The sequence below is a fragment of the Saimiri boliviensis genome, chromosome 2 (assembly GCF_048565385.1).
Source record: "Saimiri boliviensis isolate mSaiBol1 chromosome 2, mSaiBol1.pri, whole genome shotgun sequence".
Classification (NCBI taxonomy): Eukaryota; Metazoa; Chordata; class Mammalia; order Primates; family Cebidae; genus Saimiri; species Saimiri boliviensis.
In genome coordinates, this window is record NC_133450.1 from 221,700,314 (window position 1) to 221,716,291 (window position 15,978).

At 55.0% G+C, this 15,978-nt stretch overlaps 1 protein-coding gene across 4 annotated transcripts in view; it reads left to right on the forward strand.

Annotated features, from left to right (window-relative positions):
- Positions 1 to 14,575, forward strand: part of LRRC8A (leucine rich repeat containing 8 VRAC subunit A) — a 41,696-nt gene extending 27,121 nt beyond the window's left edge. For all 4 annotated transcript variants that reach the window (XM_003940025.4, XM_074395427.1, XM_074395428.1 and 1 more), the window contains 2 exons: positions 1,896 to 4,060; positions 12,627 to 14,575. In XM_003940025.4, the coding sequence (XP_003940074.1) occupies positions 1,904 to 4,060; positions 12,627 to 12,902 (2,433 nt within the window). In that variant the 5' untranslated portion in view covers positions 1,896 to 1,903 and the 3' untranslated portion in view covers positions 12,903 to 14,575. The remainder of the gene's footprint in view (positions 1 to 1,895; positions 4,061 to 12,626) is intronic.
- Positions 14,576 to 15,978: the final 1,403 nt, after the last annotated feature.

The window sequence follows — 15,978 nt, forward strand, 5'->3', positions numbered from 1 at the left end:
TCTGGTCTCAAAATAAAAATTTTAAAATTCTAAAAGAATACACAGAAAGGATTGGAAGGTTGTTATTCAGTGAAAAGCTAACAGTGTGTAACCCTGGCAGTGACTGTACATGGGATTCTTTCTTTTTTTGCCATTATGCTTTTTTACAATTTTCCATATGTTCTCCAGGGAACATCTAGTACCTTTTTTCTCCTTGATGGCCTTATAGAACATTGTAAGGAGAACCTGCCTTGGCCACATGATCACGAGTGGCCACAGAGAGGTGTTCTCACGGAGATCTTGTTGTGTGCCTCCAGTGTGGCACAGGCTACGTTTCCTAATGTGGCTTTGCAGCCACTGTTTCCTAAGCTTGGCCATCATTAGAGTCACCAAAGTTATGTGTTGAAAATCAGGTTCCTGGCTGGGCACGGTGGCTCATGCCTGTAATCTCAGCACTTTCAGAGGCTGAAGTGGGCGGGTCATAAGGTCAAAAGATCGAGACCATCCTGGCCAATATGGTGAAACCCCATCTCTACTAAAAAATACAAAAATTAGCTGGGCGTGGTGGTGTGCGCCTGTAGTCCCAGCTACTCGGGTGACTGAGGCAAGAGAATCACTTGAACCCAGAAAGCGGAGGTTGCAGTGAGCCTAGATTGCAGCACTGCACTCCAGACTGGCAACAGAGTGAGATTCCATCTCAAAAAAAAAAAAAAAAAAAAATCAGGTTCTCAGCTTCTTTCCATAGTAGTCAAACTGTACTCTTTCGGGGAGAACCTTCTGTTGCTGCTCTTTTTCATTCCTTTATACACATGTAACCAGAGATGATTTTACATTAAGACCCCTCTCTTGAGGCCACTCCCCCAGAAGCCTGTCATTAAGACCCATTGCGTGACCTTTGATTCCCTGAATCCTGTACACGCATAACTATACACAGGGATGTTTCTGTTGTTGAGGCGGGGTCTCTGTCACCTAGGCTAGAGTACAGTGATGGGATCATAGCTCACTGTAGCGTCCACCTCCTGGACTCAAGCGATACTCCCACCCCATCCTCCCAAAGCACTGGGGTTACAGGCTAGGATTACAGGTGTGAGCCACCGTTCCAGCCCCCATGTGGAATTTTTAAACCTTGTTCTTTGGTTTATGGGAGTGAGTTCACCTTGCAGCCCCTCTGCATGTTGCACCTTCCTCATACTTTGCGGGAATCCCTCCAGCTCATAGTTGCAGCTTCAGAGCGGCTGGTTCCCAGTGAACTGGGAGGTTTGTTTTGTTTTTTTGAGATGGAGTTTCACCCTTTTTGGCCAGGTTGGAGTATAATGGCATGATCTCAGATTACCGCAATTTCCGCCTCCCAGGTTCAAGCGATTCTCCTGCGTCAGCCTCCTGAGTAGATGGGATTACAGGCATGCGCCACATTCTGTATTTTTAGAAGTGGGGTTTCTCCATGTTGGTCAGGCTGGTTTCAAACTCCCAACCTCAGGCGATCCACGCACCTTGGCCTCCCAAAGTGCTGGGATTACAGGTGTGAGCCACCTCGCCCGGCCTTCTGATCGTTGGTTAAATGGGTGGACTCTAGAGAGGCGTTCCCGAATGCTCTTACTGAAATGCAAGGCGGTGGGGTAGAGAACTCTGAGGCTCCACCAGGGATCTGTCTCATCTCACTGTGTTCAGTCTTCCTGTGTGTTAAATGAGGAGCCTGCCCGCCTCCCTCAGGGTGGTTTCCCAGCCAAGTGGCCACATGCTTTCTGCAGAAGGGCTAAGTGGGCTGCCCCATGGAGTGGGCAGGCTTTGGCTTGCAGCTAGATTTGAGGTGGAATTTTGGACAATGGTAGAATTTTCTTTGTCTTCTTCCCCTGACCCCTGCATCCTAGGAAAGCCAGGCCACCCTGCGCTAACCCCCTCCTGTGGGTCCCTTTTAGGTTAAACCATGATTCCGGTGACAGAGCTCCGCTACTTTGCGGACACGCAGCCAGCATACCGGATCCTGAAGCCGTGGTGGGATGTGTTCACAGACTACATCTCTATCGTCATGCTGATGATCGCCGTCTTCGGGGGGACACTGCAGGTCACCCAAGACAAGATGATCTGCCTGCCTTGTAAGTGGGTTACCAAGGACTCCTGCAATGACTCGTTCCGGGGCTGGGCAGCCCCTGGCCCGGAGCCCACCTACCCTAACTCCACCATTCTACCAACCCCTGACACGGGCCCCACAGGTATCAAGTATGACCTGGACCGGCACCAGTACAACTATGTGGACGCCGTGTGCTACGAGAACCGGCTGCACTGGTTTGCCAAGTACTTCCCCTACCTGGTGCTCCTGCACACGCTCATCTTCCTGGCCTGCAGCAACTTCTGGTTCAAATTCCCACGCACCAGCTCAAAGCTGGAGCACTTTGTCTCTATCCTGCTGAAGTGCTTTGACTCGCCCTGGACCACGAGGGCCCTGTCGGAGACGGTGGTGGAGGAGAGTGACCCCAAGCCGGCCTTCAGCAAGATGAATGGCTCCATGGACAAGAAGTCCTCGACCGTCAGTGAGGATGTGGAGGCCACCGTGCCCATGCTGCAGCGGACCAAGTCACGGATCGAGCAGGGCATCGTGGACCGCTCGGAGACGGGCGTGCTGGACAAGAAGGAGGGGGAGCAGGCTAAGGCACTGTTTGAGAAGGTGAAGAAGTTCCGGACCCACGTGGAGGAGGGGGACATTGTATACCGCCTCTACATGCGGCAGACCATCATCAAGGTGATCAAATTCATCCTCATCATCTGCTACACGGTCTACTACGTGCACAACATCAAGTTTGACGTGGACTGTACCGTGGACATTGAGAGCCTGACGGGCTACCGCACCTACCGCTGTGCCCACCCCCTGGCCACGCTCTTCAAGATCCTGGCATCCTTCTACATCAGCCTGGTCATCTTCTACGGCCTCATCTGCATGTACACGCTGTGGTGGATGCTGCGGCGCTCCCTCAAGAAGTACTCGTTCGAGTCGATCCGCGAGGAGAGCAGCTACAGCGACATCCCTGACGTCAAGAACGACTTTGCCTTCATGCTACACCTCATCGACCAGTATGACCCGCTCTACTCCAAGCGCTTCGCCGTCTTCCTGTCGGAGGTGAGTGAGAACAAGCTGCGGCAGCTGAACCTCAACAACGAGTGGACGCTGGACAAGCTCCGGCAGCGGCTCACCAAGAACGCCCAGGACAAGCTGGAGCTGCACCTGTTCATGCTCAGTGGCATCCCCGACACCGTGTTTGACCTGGTGGAGCTGGAGGTCCTGAAGCTGGAGCTGATCCCCGACGTGACCATCCCGCCCAGCATCGCCCAGCTCACGGGCCTCAAGGAGCTGTGGCTGTATCACACAGCGGCCAAGATTGAGGCACCCGCGCTAGCCTTCCTGCGCGAGAACCTGCGGGCGCTGCACATCAAGTTCACTGACATCAAGGAGATCCCGCTGTGGATCTACAGCCTGAAGACGCTGGAGGAGCTGCACCTGACGGGCAACCTGAGCGCGGAGAACAACCGCTACATCGTCATCGACGGGCTGCGGGAGCTCAAACGCCTCAAGGTCCTGCGGCTCAAGAGTAACCTGAGCAAGCTGCCGCAGGTGGTCACAGATGTGGGCGTGCACCTGCAGAAGCTGTCCATCAACAATGAGGGCACCAAGCTCATCGTCCTCAATAGCCTCAAGAAGATGGCGAACCTGACTGAGCTGGAGCTGATCCGCTGCGACCTGGAGCGCATCCCGCACTCCATCTTCAGCCTTCACAACCTGCAGGAGATCGACCTCAAGGACAACAACCTCAAGACCATCGAGGAGATCATCAGCTTCCAGCACCTGCACCGCCTCACCTGCCTTAAGCTGTGGTATAACCACATTGCCTACATCCCCATCCAGATCGGCAACCTCACCAACCTGGAGCGCCTCTACCTGAACCGCAACAAGATCGAGAAGATCCCCACCCAGCTCTTCTACTGCCGCAAGCTGCGCTACCTGGACCTCAGCCACAACAACCTGACCTTCCTCCCCGCCGACATCGGCCTCCTGCAGAACCTCCAGAACCTGGCCATCACGGCCAACCGGGTGAGTGGCCCGGCCACGGCTCGGCATGTGGGCTAGCGGGCGGCCTGGCCGGGGCCTGTGGTGGGACACTTGGCAGGCCCAGTGTCCTGGGACCGATGCCGCTGAGTGTGGAGTCCTCACTGGGGTTTACAGAACCACCCAGGAGGGAAGCTCTGTTCAAGAGACAGACTCCTGGGGCCCCGTGCCCAGCCTGCCGAATTCCAGTCTCTGGGCGCAGGGGCCTGTCTTTGCTCCAGAATGCTGCAGTTCTCCTGCCTGGAGAGACTGTATGGCCAGGCAGGACCTGTCACCTTTGAGCCCAGTTTCTCGTTAGCAGGGATGTGCGTGGGCAGGAGGTCCAAGGCCGGGGGTTCTCTCGAAAAGCCGGGTGGTAGGAGTCAAGACTTGTCCTGGAGCTTGTGTCTTCCTCAGCTTGTTCTCAGTCGGATTTGGAGGCCAGGGGCCAGTCCGGGTCTACCTGGGACAGAAACTGTGTGTGGCCAGTGCTGGCTGAGGGGAAACCGGATGGTCTCTGCGGCTCCCAGCATCTCTCACACATCTTTCTCCACTGTATTTGGCAGTGTCAAAGGCAGAGTTGGGCTTGGTTGGGGCCTGCTTGTCACTGCCTACCTTTCTGGAAAGGAAATTGTGCAAATCATTGTAACTGGGAGTTTGGGAGGCTACATCCTTGACATACTTTCAAGACTGTTGGTGGCCTGTGGGTGCCGGTCCCTTCCTGGCTGGGAAAGCCCCCATCCAAGGGCCCCTTGGTGGAGGCAGTGTGGATGGAGGGCTCTGTGATCTGGCCTCCACAGTGGAAACAGCCGCTGCCATTGCAGGGACCCTCCCTCATCCACCCCTCCTGGGGACCTGCTGGTCCTCCTGGGCCTCACATTCAAGAGGTTCCTGCAATGAGGCAGGTGGTAGAGGAATCCTGAGGCCAGGGCCTGGGAGACAGAAGAGCCAAAATAGCCACCACTTCTGCCCCTGACACAGCAGCAGCTGTCATGCCGGGCCCCTAACAACTTTACTAGGGATGACACCAGTTTCAAGAGGCTAAAGAAGAGACCTGGAGTTAACCAGGCACAGTGGGTCACACCTGTAATCTGAGCACTTAGGGAAGCCAAGGTGCGACGATGACTTGAGCTCAGGAGTTCGAGACCAGCCTGGGCAGCATAGGGAAACCTCATCTCTATCAAAAATACAGAAATTATCCAGGCATGGTGGCATGTGCCTGTAGTCCGAGCTACTTGGGAGGCTGAGGCAGGATCACTTCAGCCTAGGAGTTCGAGACTGCAGTGAGCTATGATTTTACCACTGTACTCCAGCCTGGGCAATAGCGTGAGAACCAGTCTCTCTTTTCTTTTTTTACTTTGAGACAGAGTCTCACACTGTTGCCTGGGCTAGAGTACAATGGCACGATCTCGGCTCACTGCAACCTCTGCCTCCCAGGTTCAAGTGATTCCCCTGCCTCAGCCTCCCAAGTAGCTGGGATTACAGGCACCCACCACCATGCCCGGCTAATTTTATGCATTGTCAGTAGAGACAGGGTTTCACCAGGTTGGCCAGGCTGGTCTCGAACTCCTGGCCTGATGATCTGCCTGCCTCAGCCTCCCATAGTGCTGGGACTACAAGCATGAGCTGTGCCCAGCTGAGACCCAGTCTCAAAATAAAAAAAAATAAAAAAAAAAAAAAAAGAGCCCTGGAGCCAGCAAATGAAACATGGGGTGTATTTGGGGAACTTACCAGTTAGCATAGTGCATAGGAGCTCTGCTGGAGCACTGGGTCCCTGGGAACCCAGAGGAACAGGCCTCTGAAGGACAAGGAGGAGGAAGCCAGGTGGAGGGGAAGGGGAGAGTCCAGGAGGTTCTGGTGGGCCAGCGGCAGTGAGCCAAATAGCAAAACCGCTCCTGCTCATATAAAGCATTGCAATTTCCGGAGCATTTTCACTGAGCACCCTTCCCTCCGCAGCCTCCGTGTGGCAACCCACATTTCTTAGTATGCTTGTTGCTGTTGGGTGCATCTGCCATGCCGCGCAAGGTGAAGTCCCTGTTGGTTTAGTGAGCACCTGCTCTGTGTTCACCCTGTGCCGGCATGACGTGCCTGTCCTCTTCCCACCAACCCCCTGAGTCCTCCCAACAGAATCTGTCTCTACATCCCCGGGCACGGAGGGAGGGGGTTCCTGGAAAGCCCTTTCTGTCCTCCCCAGCCCCAGGACAGGACACACCTTCTCCAGCATCACTCAGAATGGAGGCTTCGGGTCCTCCAGATGCCTGCTGGCCTGGCAGCCTCCCTCCCCTCCTCCCCAGGGCTCTCTTACTACAGAGCAGCCTGCAACTCACACGTATCAGGAATGTTGACAAGTCCATCTCCTGCCATCCCATATGATGACTTGAGCACAGCGGGAGAGTGTACCAGGGCGGGGTTTTCTCTCGCAGTTCTGGGGCAGGCCCACTGAATAGGAAAATTGGAGTCCCGTGGGGAGAAGCCACCTGTGGGAAGCCCAGAACAAACCCAACGCTTCTTTATGGAGAGGGACCCTGTGGTTTCCCCATGTCACAGTGTTGCCCTTGATGAGCTCGGGCTTTCCCCACAGCTCCTGTAGAGCAGTGTGTGCTAGGGCTGTCCTGGCTAGGGGAGGGTGTGAGCTTCCAGCCTGGCTCCCCATCCTGTCCCTCATCCCCTGCTCATCCCACCAGCCTTGCCTGTTAGTGTCATGCCTGTTGGCTGAGGTCACCCCTCAGGAAAGGAGCTGGCGGCAGGCATGCTGTCCCAGAGGAAGGAGACCCTCTGGACACCCTGTTTAGCACAGGGCTTAATCACATCCTGTCCCCGCCCCCTGGAACTCCAGAGCCTTAATAGGGAAAACAGTTTTCCTTGGGCCAGTCCCAGGCAGGCCCCTCATTTTAAGTGGGAGGCCTGAGCCCCTCTTCCTCCTCTCTCGCCCTCCGCAGCTCCTCAGCCATCTTGGCCTGTGGTGACCAGGAGGGGTGGGCGTGGTCTGACCAGGCCCTTGGGTGCTGTTTCTCCAGATTTAAATTCTTGCTAATTAGCCTTGACAAAACAGGTTATTCATTCACTCACTTGTTTACTGATTTGTGCAAATTGGGTGCCTTTTTTTTTTTTTTTTTTTTTTAAGAGTCCGGGTCTCACTATGTTTTCTAGGCTGGTCTTAAACTCCTGGCCTTGAAGCCTTCCACCTTGGCCTCCCAAAGTGCTGGTGTTACAGGCATGAGCCGCTGCGCGTGGCCTTTGTGCAAATGGTTTTTGAGCCCTCCTAGAATCCAGCTATGGAGTGAGGCGCCGGGGACACAGGGATGAAGGCCAAGTCACCAGGCAGTTAGCACGGTGCATAGGAGCTCTGCCGGAGCCCCAGGTCCCTGGGAACACAGAGGAACAGGCCCCTGAAGGACGAGGAGGAGGAAGCCAGGTGGAGGGGAAAGGGAGAGTCCAGGAGGTTCTGGTGGGGAGGAGCCCTGAGATGGGCTGCCCAGGAATGTGGGCATCCCGGAGAGCAGAGGCGGGGCTGTGTTAGGGGTGTTGGGCGGCAGGAGGGTCTGTCCTCCACCTCAGTTTCAGTTGTCTCTTCATTTGTTTAATAGCCGGTCCCTTAGGCAGGGCACGATGGCTCACCCTGTAATCCCAGCACTTTGGGAGGCTGAGGTGGGCAGATCTTGAGGTCAGAAGTTCGAGACCAGCCTGACCGATATGGTGAAACCCCATCTCTGCTAAAAATACAAAAATCAGCCCAGGCATGGTAGCAGGCACCTATAATCCCAGCTATTCAGGAGGCTGAGGCAGGAGAATTGCTTGAACCCAAGAGACAGAGGTTGCAGTGGGCCGAAACTGCGCTCCAGCCTGAGTCACAGAACAAGACTCCGCCTTGGGGAAAAAAAAAAAAAAAAAAAAAAAAAGAAAGAAAAACAGCTGGTCCCTTGCCAGCCCATAGGCTTTGATGACTAAGACCTAGCTCTTTTGTTCAAAGTCGGAGGAATAGCAAATGTTTACCAAATTCCCAGTGATTGAGTGGGCGAAGGAATGAGCTGCCTTGCAATGTGAGCTTCCTCTTGCTGTAGTGTGCGGGGTGGGTAAGAGGTGGGAGAGTGGAAGAGAGCTGTTAGGAGGCTGTGATTAACCATCAGGTGAGGCTGTGAGGCCTGGCGTGGCCACGGCCGGTAGGGATGGAGAGGCATGGACGGATCTGGAAGACGCTGGCGGACGGGGTTGATGGTGGAGGTGGTCTGAGTGACAGGTTTTTTGCGTGGATTGTTGAGACTGGAGCAGGCAGGTTTTCAGAGGCCAAGGTGTGTCTCATGTCAGGTGTCTGGGGCCCAGGATGTCCAGGGGACCATACTGAATCCACCTGAAGCCCAGAGAGTTACCCTTTCCAGGCTCATGGGTGAAGAGGGGTCCTTGACACGGTCACTGTGGAGACCAGAGAGGGAGGAGGACAGGAGTCTGTGGAAGAGGAGGGCAAGGCCAGAGCTGGGTTAGGAACTGGTGATTTTGGCAAGAGTTAAGGGTGGACGAGGACAGAAGCCGCGTGATGGGGGTGGAGTGAGAAGAGAGACAGCAGCTTTCCGGTGGTTGGTCGGGAAGGCCAGAGAGCCAAGGACAGTGGAGGGGCCCTGGAAGGTTCCTGGGAAAGCTGTCTTTTTCAAAGATCAGGTAGAGTTGAGGCCTTTCAGTGCTGATGGGGACCCGCCTAAGTCCCTGGGGAGGTAAGAGGGGGTGCAATTGAGGGATTGGGAACCAACCTCAAGCCTCCAGGGCCCGGGCAGACGACACTTTGGGAGAGAAGGATAGGTCCAGAGGATGGGTGTGGCTGTGGTGGGAGCCAAACAACTGAAAGTACCTCCCCTTTCCTCTGTGGGGCCTGGAGAGGGCTCCCTGCCTCAGAGCAGGGCATGTTCCAGGGAGGAAGCCTTTAAGGGAGGGGACTCTAGAGCCAGACTCCATGCGGACCTAAGCTCTACCACTTGCTGGCCGGAGCTTTCCTGCTGTCCCTGACCACTGAGTAGTATGTCAGCAGAGGAGATCACAGGGTGGGAGTGGGGTCTTTCTGGGAAGGTTCTGGCCCCTGGGTCCCGCAGATCCCACTTCCCATCTGCCCTCTGACCTTCAGCCCTGGTGACCTCAAAGCCAACCCCAGACACATTCCCAATCCTGGGCCACAATGGTGGCAGCGTAGGATCCCGAGGCCAGGAGCCTCCCTGGAAGCACCTTGTGCACCCAGGTGAGGCGTGGTGACTCACACCTGTCATCCCGGCACTTTGGGAATTCAAGGCAGGAGGATCACCTGAGGTCAGGAGTTCGAGACCAGCCTGGCCGACATGGTGATACCCCATCTCTACAAACAATACAGAAATTAGCCAGGCATGGTGGCGCGTACCTGTAATCCTAGCTACTCAGGAAGCTGAGGCAGGAGAATTGCTTGAACCCGGGAGGCAGAGGTTACAGTGAGCCAGGATTGTGCCACTGAACTCTCTAGGTGACAGAGTGAGACTCCGTTCCCGCTCCCACACACACACACAAAAAGAAAAGGAAGCACTTTGCTGGGTCTTGGCCATGCTTATTTCCCTGCTGGGATAGCCAGGTTGCTACCTGGGAACTGAGGTCCTCCTCCAAAAATGGCCAGAGAGAGTGCCCGGGAAGTTGAGATCAAGTCCACAAAAAGGTCCTAAGCCACTGCATATCTAAGCTCAGAGGCATTTCTAGTCCAAACTGTGCCTTTTACAGATGGGGAAACTGAGGCCCGGGGGGGCGACTTCCAGGGTTACCCGGTGACTGAGTGCCGTATTTGGGAGGAGGAGCATATAGCATGGGCGGTGAGTGGGAGGAAGGAAGCAAGGCATACGTCCCGTCCTGGCCCTTTCGGAGAGGCTACAACCTCAGACGAGCGGCATGTCATCTCTCCCAGCCTCAGTCTCCTTGGCAGGAAAATGGGGGCAGTGACAGAGCAACCTCGGAGAGGGTGCTGTGCAGTCTGCCCATCATCCTCACTTGGGATTGGGGCCCAGGGTCCCTGACTCCTGCCCTCCTCCCCGCTCCCATCTGAAGGCGGCAGCTTTGGGACAGTCAGGCTCAGTAAGAACTCACAGCCCCAGCTGATTCATCACAGCAGGGCAAGGAAGAAGCTGGCATACATGAGGCTCTTCCCGTGTGCCAGGAGACACAACATGAACCCACTGCGGCCCCACTGTTTGCTTCTTGCTCCGTGCATGGGCTGATGAACCAGGTTGAAATCCTGGCTCCACCACTTACCAGCTGAACCTCTGGACAAGTCGGTGTCTTTGGGGCCTCAGTTACCCCATCTGTAAAATGGGAAGAGTATGGACAGAGTATTTCTAGGTAATTTGCTGGTTAAATCAGTTAATAGTACCAGTGCTCAGTGTGAACCTGCCACGAATTAAGCGGCGTACAGGTGTCGTCTGTTAACAGCAGTTGCTCCATAGCTGCAGGGAATGCGGGCCGCCGTGGATGCCTGACACTGTAGGTAGTGCAGAACCCTGTATATGCTGTTCGTTCCTCTTCACACGTACCTATGGTAAAGTTTAACTTATAAATTAAATACAGTACACTGAGGCTTTGAGGCCATTACTAAGTAAAGTAAGGGTTGCCTGAGCACAAGCCCTGTGAGACTGTGATGGTCCATCTGGTTACAAATGCAGCTACTGAGTGACCAACATGGATAGCAGATGCAGTGTGGGTGCGCTGGACTAAGGGACCACTTGCATCCTGGACGGGACAGATTCATCATGCTACTCAGAGTGACATGCAATTTAAAACTTAGCGGAATATTGGCTGGGTGTAGTGGCTCATGTCTGTAATCTCAGCACTTGGGGAGGCGGAGGTGGATGGATCACCTGAGGCCAGGAGTTCAAGACCAGCCTGGGCAACATGGTGAAACCCTGTCTCTACTAAAAATACAAAAATTAGCCAGGTGTGGTAGTGGGCACCTGTAATCCCAGCTACTTGGAAGTCTGAGGCAAGAGAATTGCTTGAACCTGGCAGGCAGAGGTTACAGTGAGCTGTGATTGTGCCACCACACTCCAGCCTGGGCAACAGAGTGAGACTCCTACAGAATTTAGGCTGGGTGTAGTATCTCACTCCTGTAATCCTAGCACTTTGGGAGGCTGAGGTGAGAGGATCACTTGAACCCAGGAGTTTGAGAACAGCCTGGGCAACAGAGTGGGACCTCATCTCTCCAAAAAAAAAAAAAGGCCGGGCGCGGTGGCTCAAGCCTGTAATCCCAGCACTTTGGGAGGCCGAGGCGGGTGGATCACGAGGTCGAGAGATCGAGACCATCCTGGTCAACATGGTGAAACCCCGTCTCTACTAAAAGTGCAAAAAATTAGCTGGGCATGGTGGCACGTGCCTGTAATCCCAGCTACTCAGGAGGCTGAGGCAGGAGAATTGCCTGAGCCCAGGAGGCGGAGGTTGCGATGAGCCGAGATCGCGCCATTGCACTCCAGCCTGGGTAACAAGGGCGAAACTCCGTGTCAAAAAAAAAAAAAAAAAAAAAAAAAGGATGGCATTTCCATTTAATATTTTTGAACTGGGGGCCAGGCGCGGTGGCTCAAGCCTGTAATCCCAGCACTTTGGGAGGCCGAGGCGGGTGAATCACGAGGTCAAGAGATCGAGATCATCCTGGTCAACATGGTGAAACCCCGTCTCTACTAAAAATACAAAAAATTAGCTGGGCATGGTGGCGCATGCCTGTAATCCCAGCTACTTAGGAGGCTGAGGCAGGAGAATTGCCTGAACCCAGGAGGCGGAGGTTGCAGTGAGCTGGGATCACGCCATTGCACTCCAGCCTGGGTAATGAGCGAAACTCCATCTCAAAAAAAAATATATATATATGTATTTGAACTGCAGGTGATCGTGGGTAACTGGAACCACAGAAAGCAAAACCGTAGCTAAGCGGGGACTACTACGTTCATGTTTGGCAAAATCGGAGGGCGGGGCTCCAGATGGCCAGGACGAAGCTCCCTGTACTCATGCCACCCTGTGACTTAACAGATGAGGAAACGGGCCGGGGAAGGGGCAGTGACACAGCTGGGATCTTCACCCCTACCGGTGAACTCTCCCAACCTCTCAGGAAGAGTTAACGGGGTGGGTTTTCTCAGCATGCTGTTTTGCTTTCGCAAGTAGTTCTTAAGCTGGGCAGAACCAACAGCCTGGCTCCTGGTGAACCCTGGGATGGAGGTGGGAGCAGCTAGCCAGTGCGATGTACTTCCGAGGGTGCTAGGTGCTGGACGACAGTGGGAATCGAACCAGGCAGGTCTCATCCTTAGAGCCTGTGTCTGGGGGGTAACAGATGGAAGGATAAGAACTGCAAGTGGGGATGTGGCGGCCATGAGACCCAGGAGGTCAGGGAAGGCTTTCTGGAGGAAGTGACTGCAGAGCTGAGACCTGGTGCACAGGCAGATGTTGGCCAGACTTTGGCTCAGATTATGCTGGTGCTGGGGTGGGGGCCTGGGGATCAGAAAAGATGCTGAGATCTGGCGGAGACAGGGAAGGGAAGCCCAGAGGCCCCATCCCAGCCACACCCACCTCACTCTTGCCCCTGCCTTCTGCCCTCCAGATCGAGACGCTCCCTCCGGAGCTCTTCCAGTGCCGGAAGCTGCGGGCCCTGCACTTGGGCAACAACGTGCTGCAGTCACTGCCCTCGAGGGTGGGCGAGCTGACCAACCTGACGCAGATCGAGCTGCGGGGCAACCGGCTGGAGTGCCTGCCCGTGGAGCTGGGCGAGTGCCCACTGCTCAAGCGCAGCGGCCTGGTGGTGGAGGAGGACCTGTTCAACACGCTGCCGCCGGAGGTGAAAGAGCGGCTCTGGAGGGCGGACAAGGAGCAGGCCTGAGTGCGGCCGGCCCAGCACAGCCAGCAGCGGGACCGCCAGCCAGTCCTCAGGCCCAGAGGGCCAGGCCCAGCTTCTCCCAGAGCTCCCGGACAGCCAGGCCAGCCTTGCAGCCGGGCAGGAGCCTGGGGTCAGCTGTGAGTCAGGCCAGAGGGGACAGTATCTGCGGGGCTGGCCCTTTTCTCCCTGAGACTCACGCCCCCTGGGGCAAGCGGCTGTGGAGGAGAGCAAGTCTCAGCGCAGTGTTTGGATAATCAGGGTCTCCTCCCTGGAGGCCGTTCTCTGCCCCAGGGGCTGAGCTGCCCAGAGGTCCTGGGACTCTCACTTTAGTTCTTGGTATTTATTTTTCTCCGCCTCCTGCCTCCTTCATCCAGATAACTTATACATTCCCAAGAACGTTCAGCCCAGATAGAAGGTGTTCAAGGAAGGGTGGGCTGCGTTTTCCCTTGTCCTTATTTAGCGACGCCACCAGGCATTTAGTGCTCACCCAAACTGAGCAGAGTGGTCCGGGGCAAACCAGCCGTGGGACGGTCACCCAGAGGGGCCGGGCTGGGCTCTGGCAGTGCGGTCCGTGGGAAAGCAGGCCTCCAGCTGGAAAGGCCAGGCCTGGGGCTTGCCTCTTCAGTTTTTGTGGCAGTTTTAGATTTTTTTTTTTTTTTTAATCAAAAAACAATTTTTTTAAAAAAAAGCTTTGAAAATGGATGGTTTGGGTATTAAAAAGAAAAAAACACTTAAAAAAAAAAAAACAAAAACAAAAAAAACAACACAACACTAATGGCCAGTGAGTTGGAGTCTCAGGGTGGGGTGGCAGTTTTTCTTGAGCAAAGCAGCCAGACGTTGAATTGTGTTTCCTTTCCCTGGGGCGCAGGGTGCAGGATGTCTTCCGAATCTCATGTGACCTTGGTCCAGGGGTTCTGTTTGTTCCTGGGGCAGGGAGGGTTTTTTTTGGTTTGTTTTTTGGGTTTTTTTCGTGTCTTGTTTTCTTTCTCCTCCATGTGTCTTGGCAGGCACTCATTTCTGTGGCCGTCGGCCAAAGGGAATGTTCTGGAGCTGCCAAGGAGGGAGGAGACTCGGGTTGGCTAATCCCCGGATGAACGGTGCTCCATTCCCACCTCCCCTCCTCGCGCCTGCCCTGCCTCTCCACGCACAGTGTTAAGGAGCCACTTCACCCAGACTCTGTTTCCCCACCTCCTATGGCATGGGTGTGCCCAGTGCCGCTGCTGGCCTCCGCTGCTTCCATCAGCCCTGTCGCCACCTGGTCCTTCATGAAGAGCAGACACTTAGAGGCCGGTTGGGCACAGGGAGGTCGCCCCTGGGACCGTAGACTCCCTGACTTTGGTTCCAAGCCAGTTTCCGTCCCTGGCGCCTGGAGTGCACACAGCCCAGTCCGCGCCTGGTGGCGGGAAGCCACCCTGCTTTAGATCAATCACTCGGGTCCCCACCTTAGAAGGGTCCCCGCCTTAGATCAATCACGTGGACACTAAGGCACGTTTTAGCGTCTCTTGTCTTAATTATTATGTCCGTCCGTCTGTCCATTGCGTTTTCTGCGTCATGTCATTGGGTATAATCCTCAGAAATAATGCACACTAGCCTCTGACAACCGTGAAGCAATCCGTTACACGTGGGTCTGAACTTACAGACTCGGTTTCCAGTATCAAATAAATCTATAACAGAAAGTGGCCTTTGGAGGTCTTCGTGTCCTGGGAGGACCCTTCCCTCATTTCTCTGAAGCCTGCTGGGCCGTGTGGACCATTGCTTGGGCACCTGCAGGAGAGTTTACTCTGCTCATCTCTCTGCCCGTGAGACTGTGTGCCTTTGGAGACACTTACTGGAGATTGTAAGCTGGACGGAGCACCTGCTAGGTAACAGGCTGAGACCCGGGCCAGGGATCCCAGAGCCAGCACATTCTGCCATCCTAGTCACCTGTGGTTGGGCCTTCATGAGGGTTTTTTGTTTTTTGACAGGGTCTCATTCTGTCACTGAGAGTACACTCCTGGAATGTAGTGGCGCGATCACAGCTCACTGCAGCCTTAACCTCCCCAGGCTCAGGTGGTCTTCTCACCTCAGCCTCACAAGAAGCTGGAACCACAGGGGCATGCTGGCTAATTTTTGTATTTTTTGTAGGGACAGGGTTTTGCCATGTTGCCCAGGTTGGTCTCAAACTCCTGAGCTCAAGAGATCTACCCACCTCAGCCTCCTAAAGTGCTGGGATTATAGGCATGAGCCACTTTGCCTGGCCCCTCATGAGTTTTGATGGGTGGGGATGGGAGAGGAGGTCACTGGAATGGAACCATTAGTCCCGGGCCTCTGTCCCATCATGGGACAGGACATGCAGGAAGCTAGCGCTTCTCTCCAGTGGCCTCCCATATCCCCATGTGTACAGTGGGAATTTCCACTCTGTGCTCTCAGAGGTCTCTTGCAGTTCCAACAGTGAGTCCCAAGTGTTCTACAGATGTGGGGCTGAGAGTCACTGTGGGGAGACCTGCCTCAGCTCCCAGCCCCTTTGGGAGCCTTTGGGAGGTACTGGGGTCCCAGGCGGAGGCTCTGAGACAGCTGCTTCCAGATCACAGTTCTGCCACATTTGATGTGGGGCTTCAGTTTTCTCCTTTGTAAAATGAAGAAGGTAATGGCAGACTCGCAGGACGTTCCGAGGGACAGTGGCGATTGTATAGGTTTGTAGTGGAGGGCTGGCTCCTAGGACCCAGTAGCTGGCCTTGTATCTTCCTTCCAGACCAAGGATCCTTGTGGGCCAATGGGGGCGCCCTACAGCAGGAGTCTTTGGGTGAGGAAGAAAAGGCCATCATATCTGACTTTGGCCTTAGTGATGAGGCCTGGGTGGCTGCCTGGGCACCTCCTTTGCAACTGGCCAGAGTCTGTCCTTCCTCCACGGGGACTCTGACCTCCCCAGGTGATCTCAGGCCTGAGCCAAGATGCCCTCCCTCTTGCCTCTGCCATGGGCTTTCTGACAGGCTGAGCAGCTGGACTGTGACCCCCTGCAGAGGCTCTTTTCTGTCTCCATGGTGGCGGTCTCTCCCTGAGTCTGGTACCCTTCCCACCACCCACCAACCTCCACCCCCAA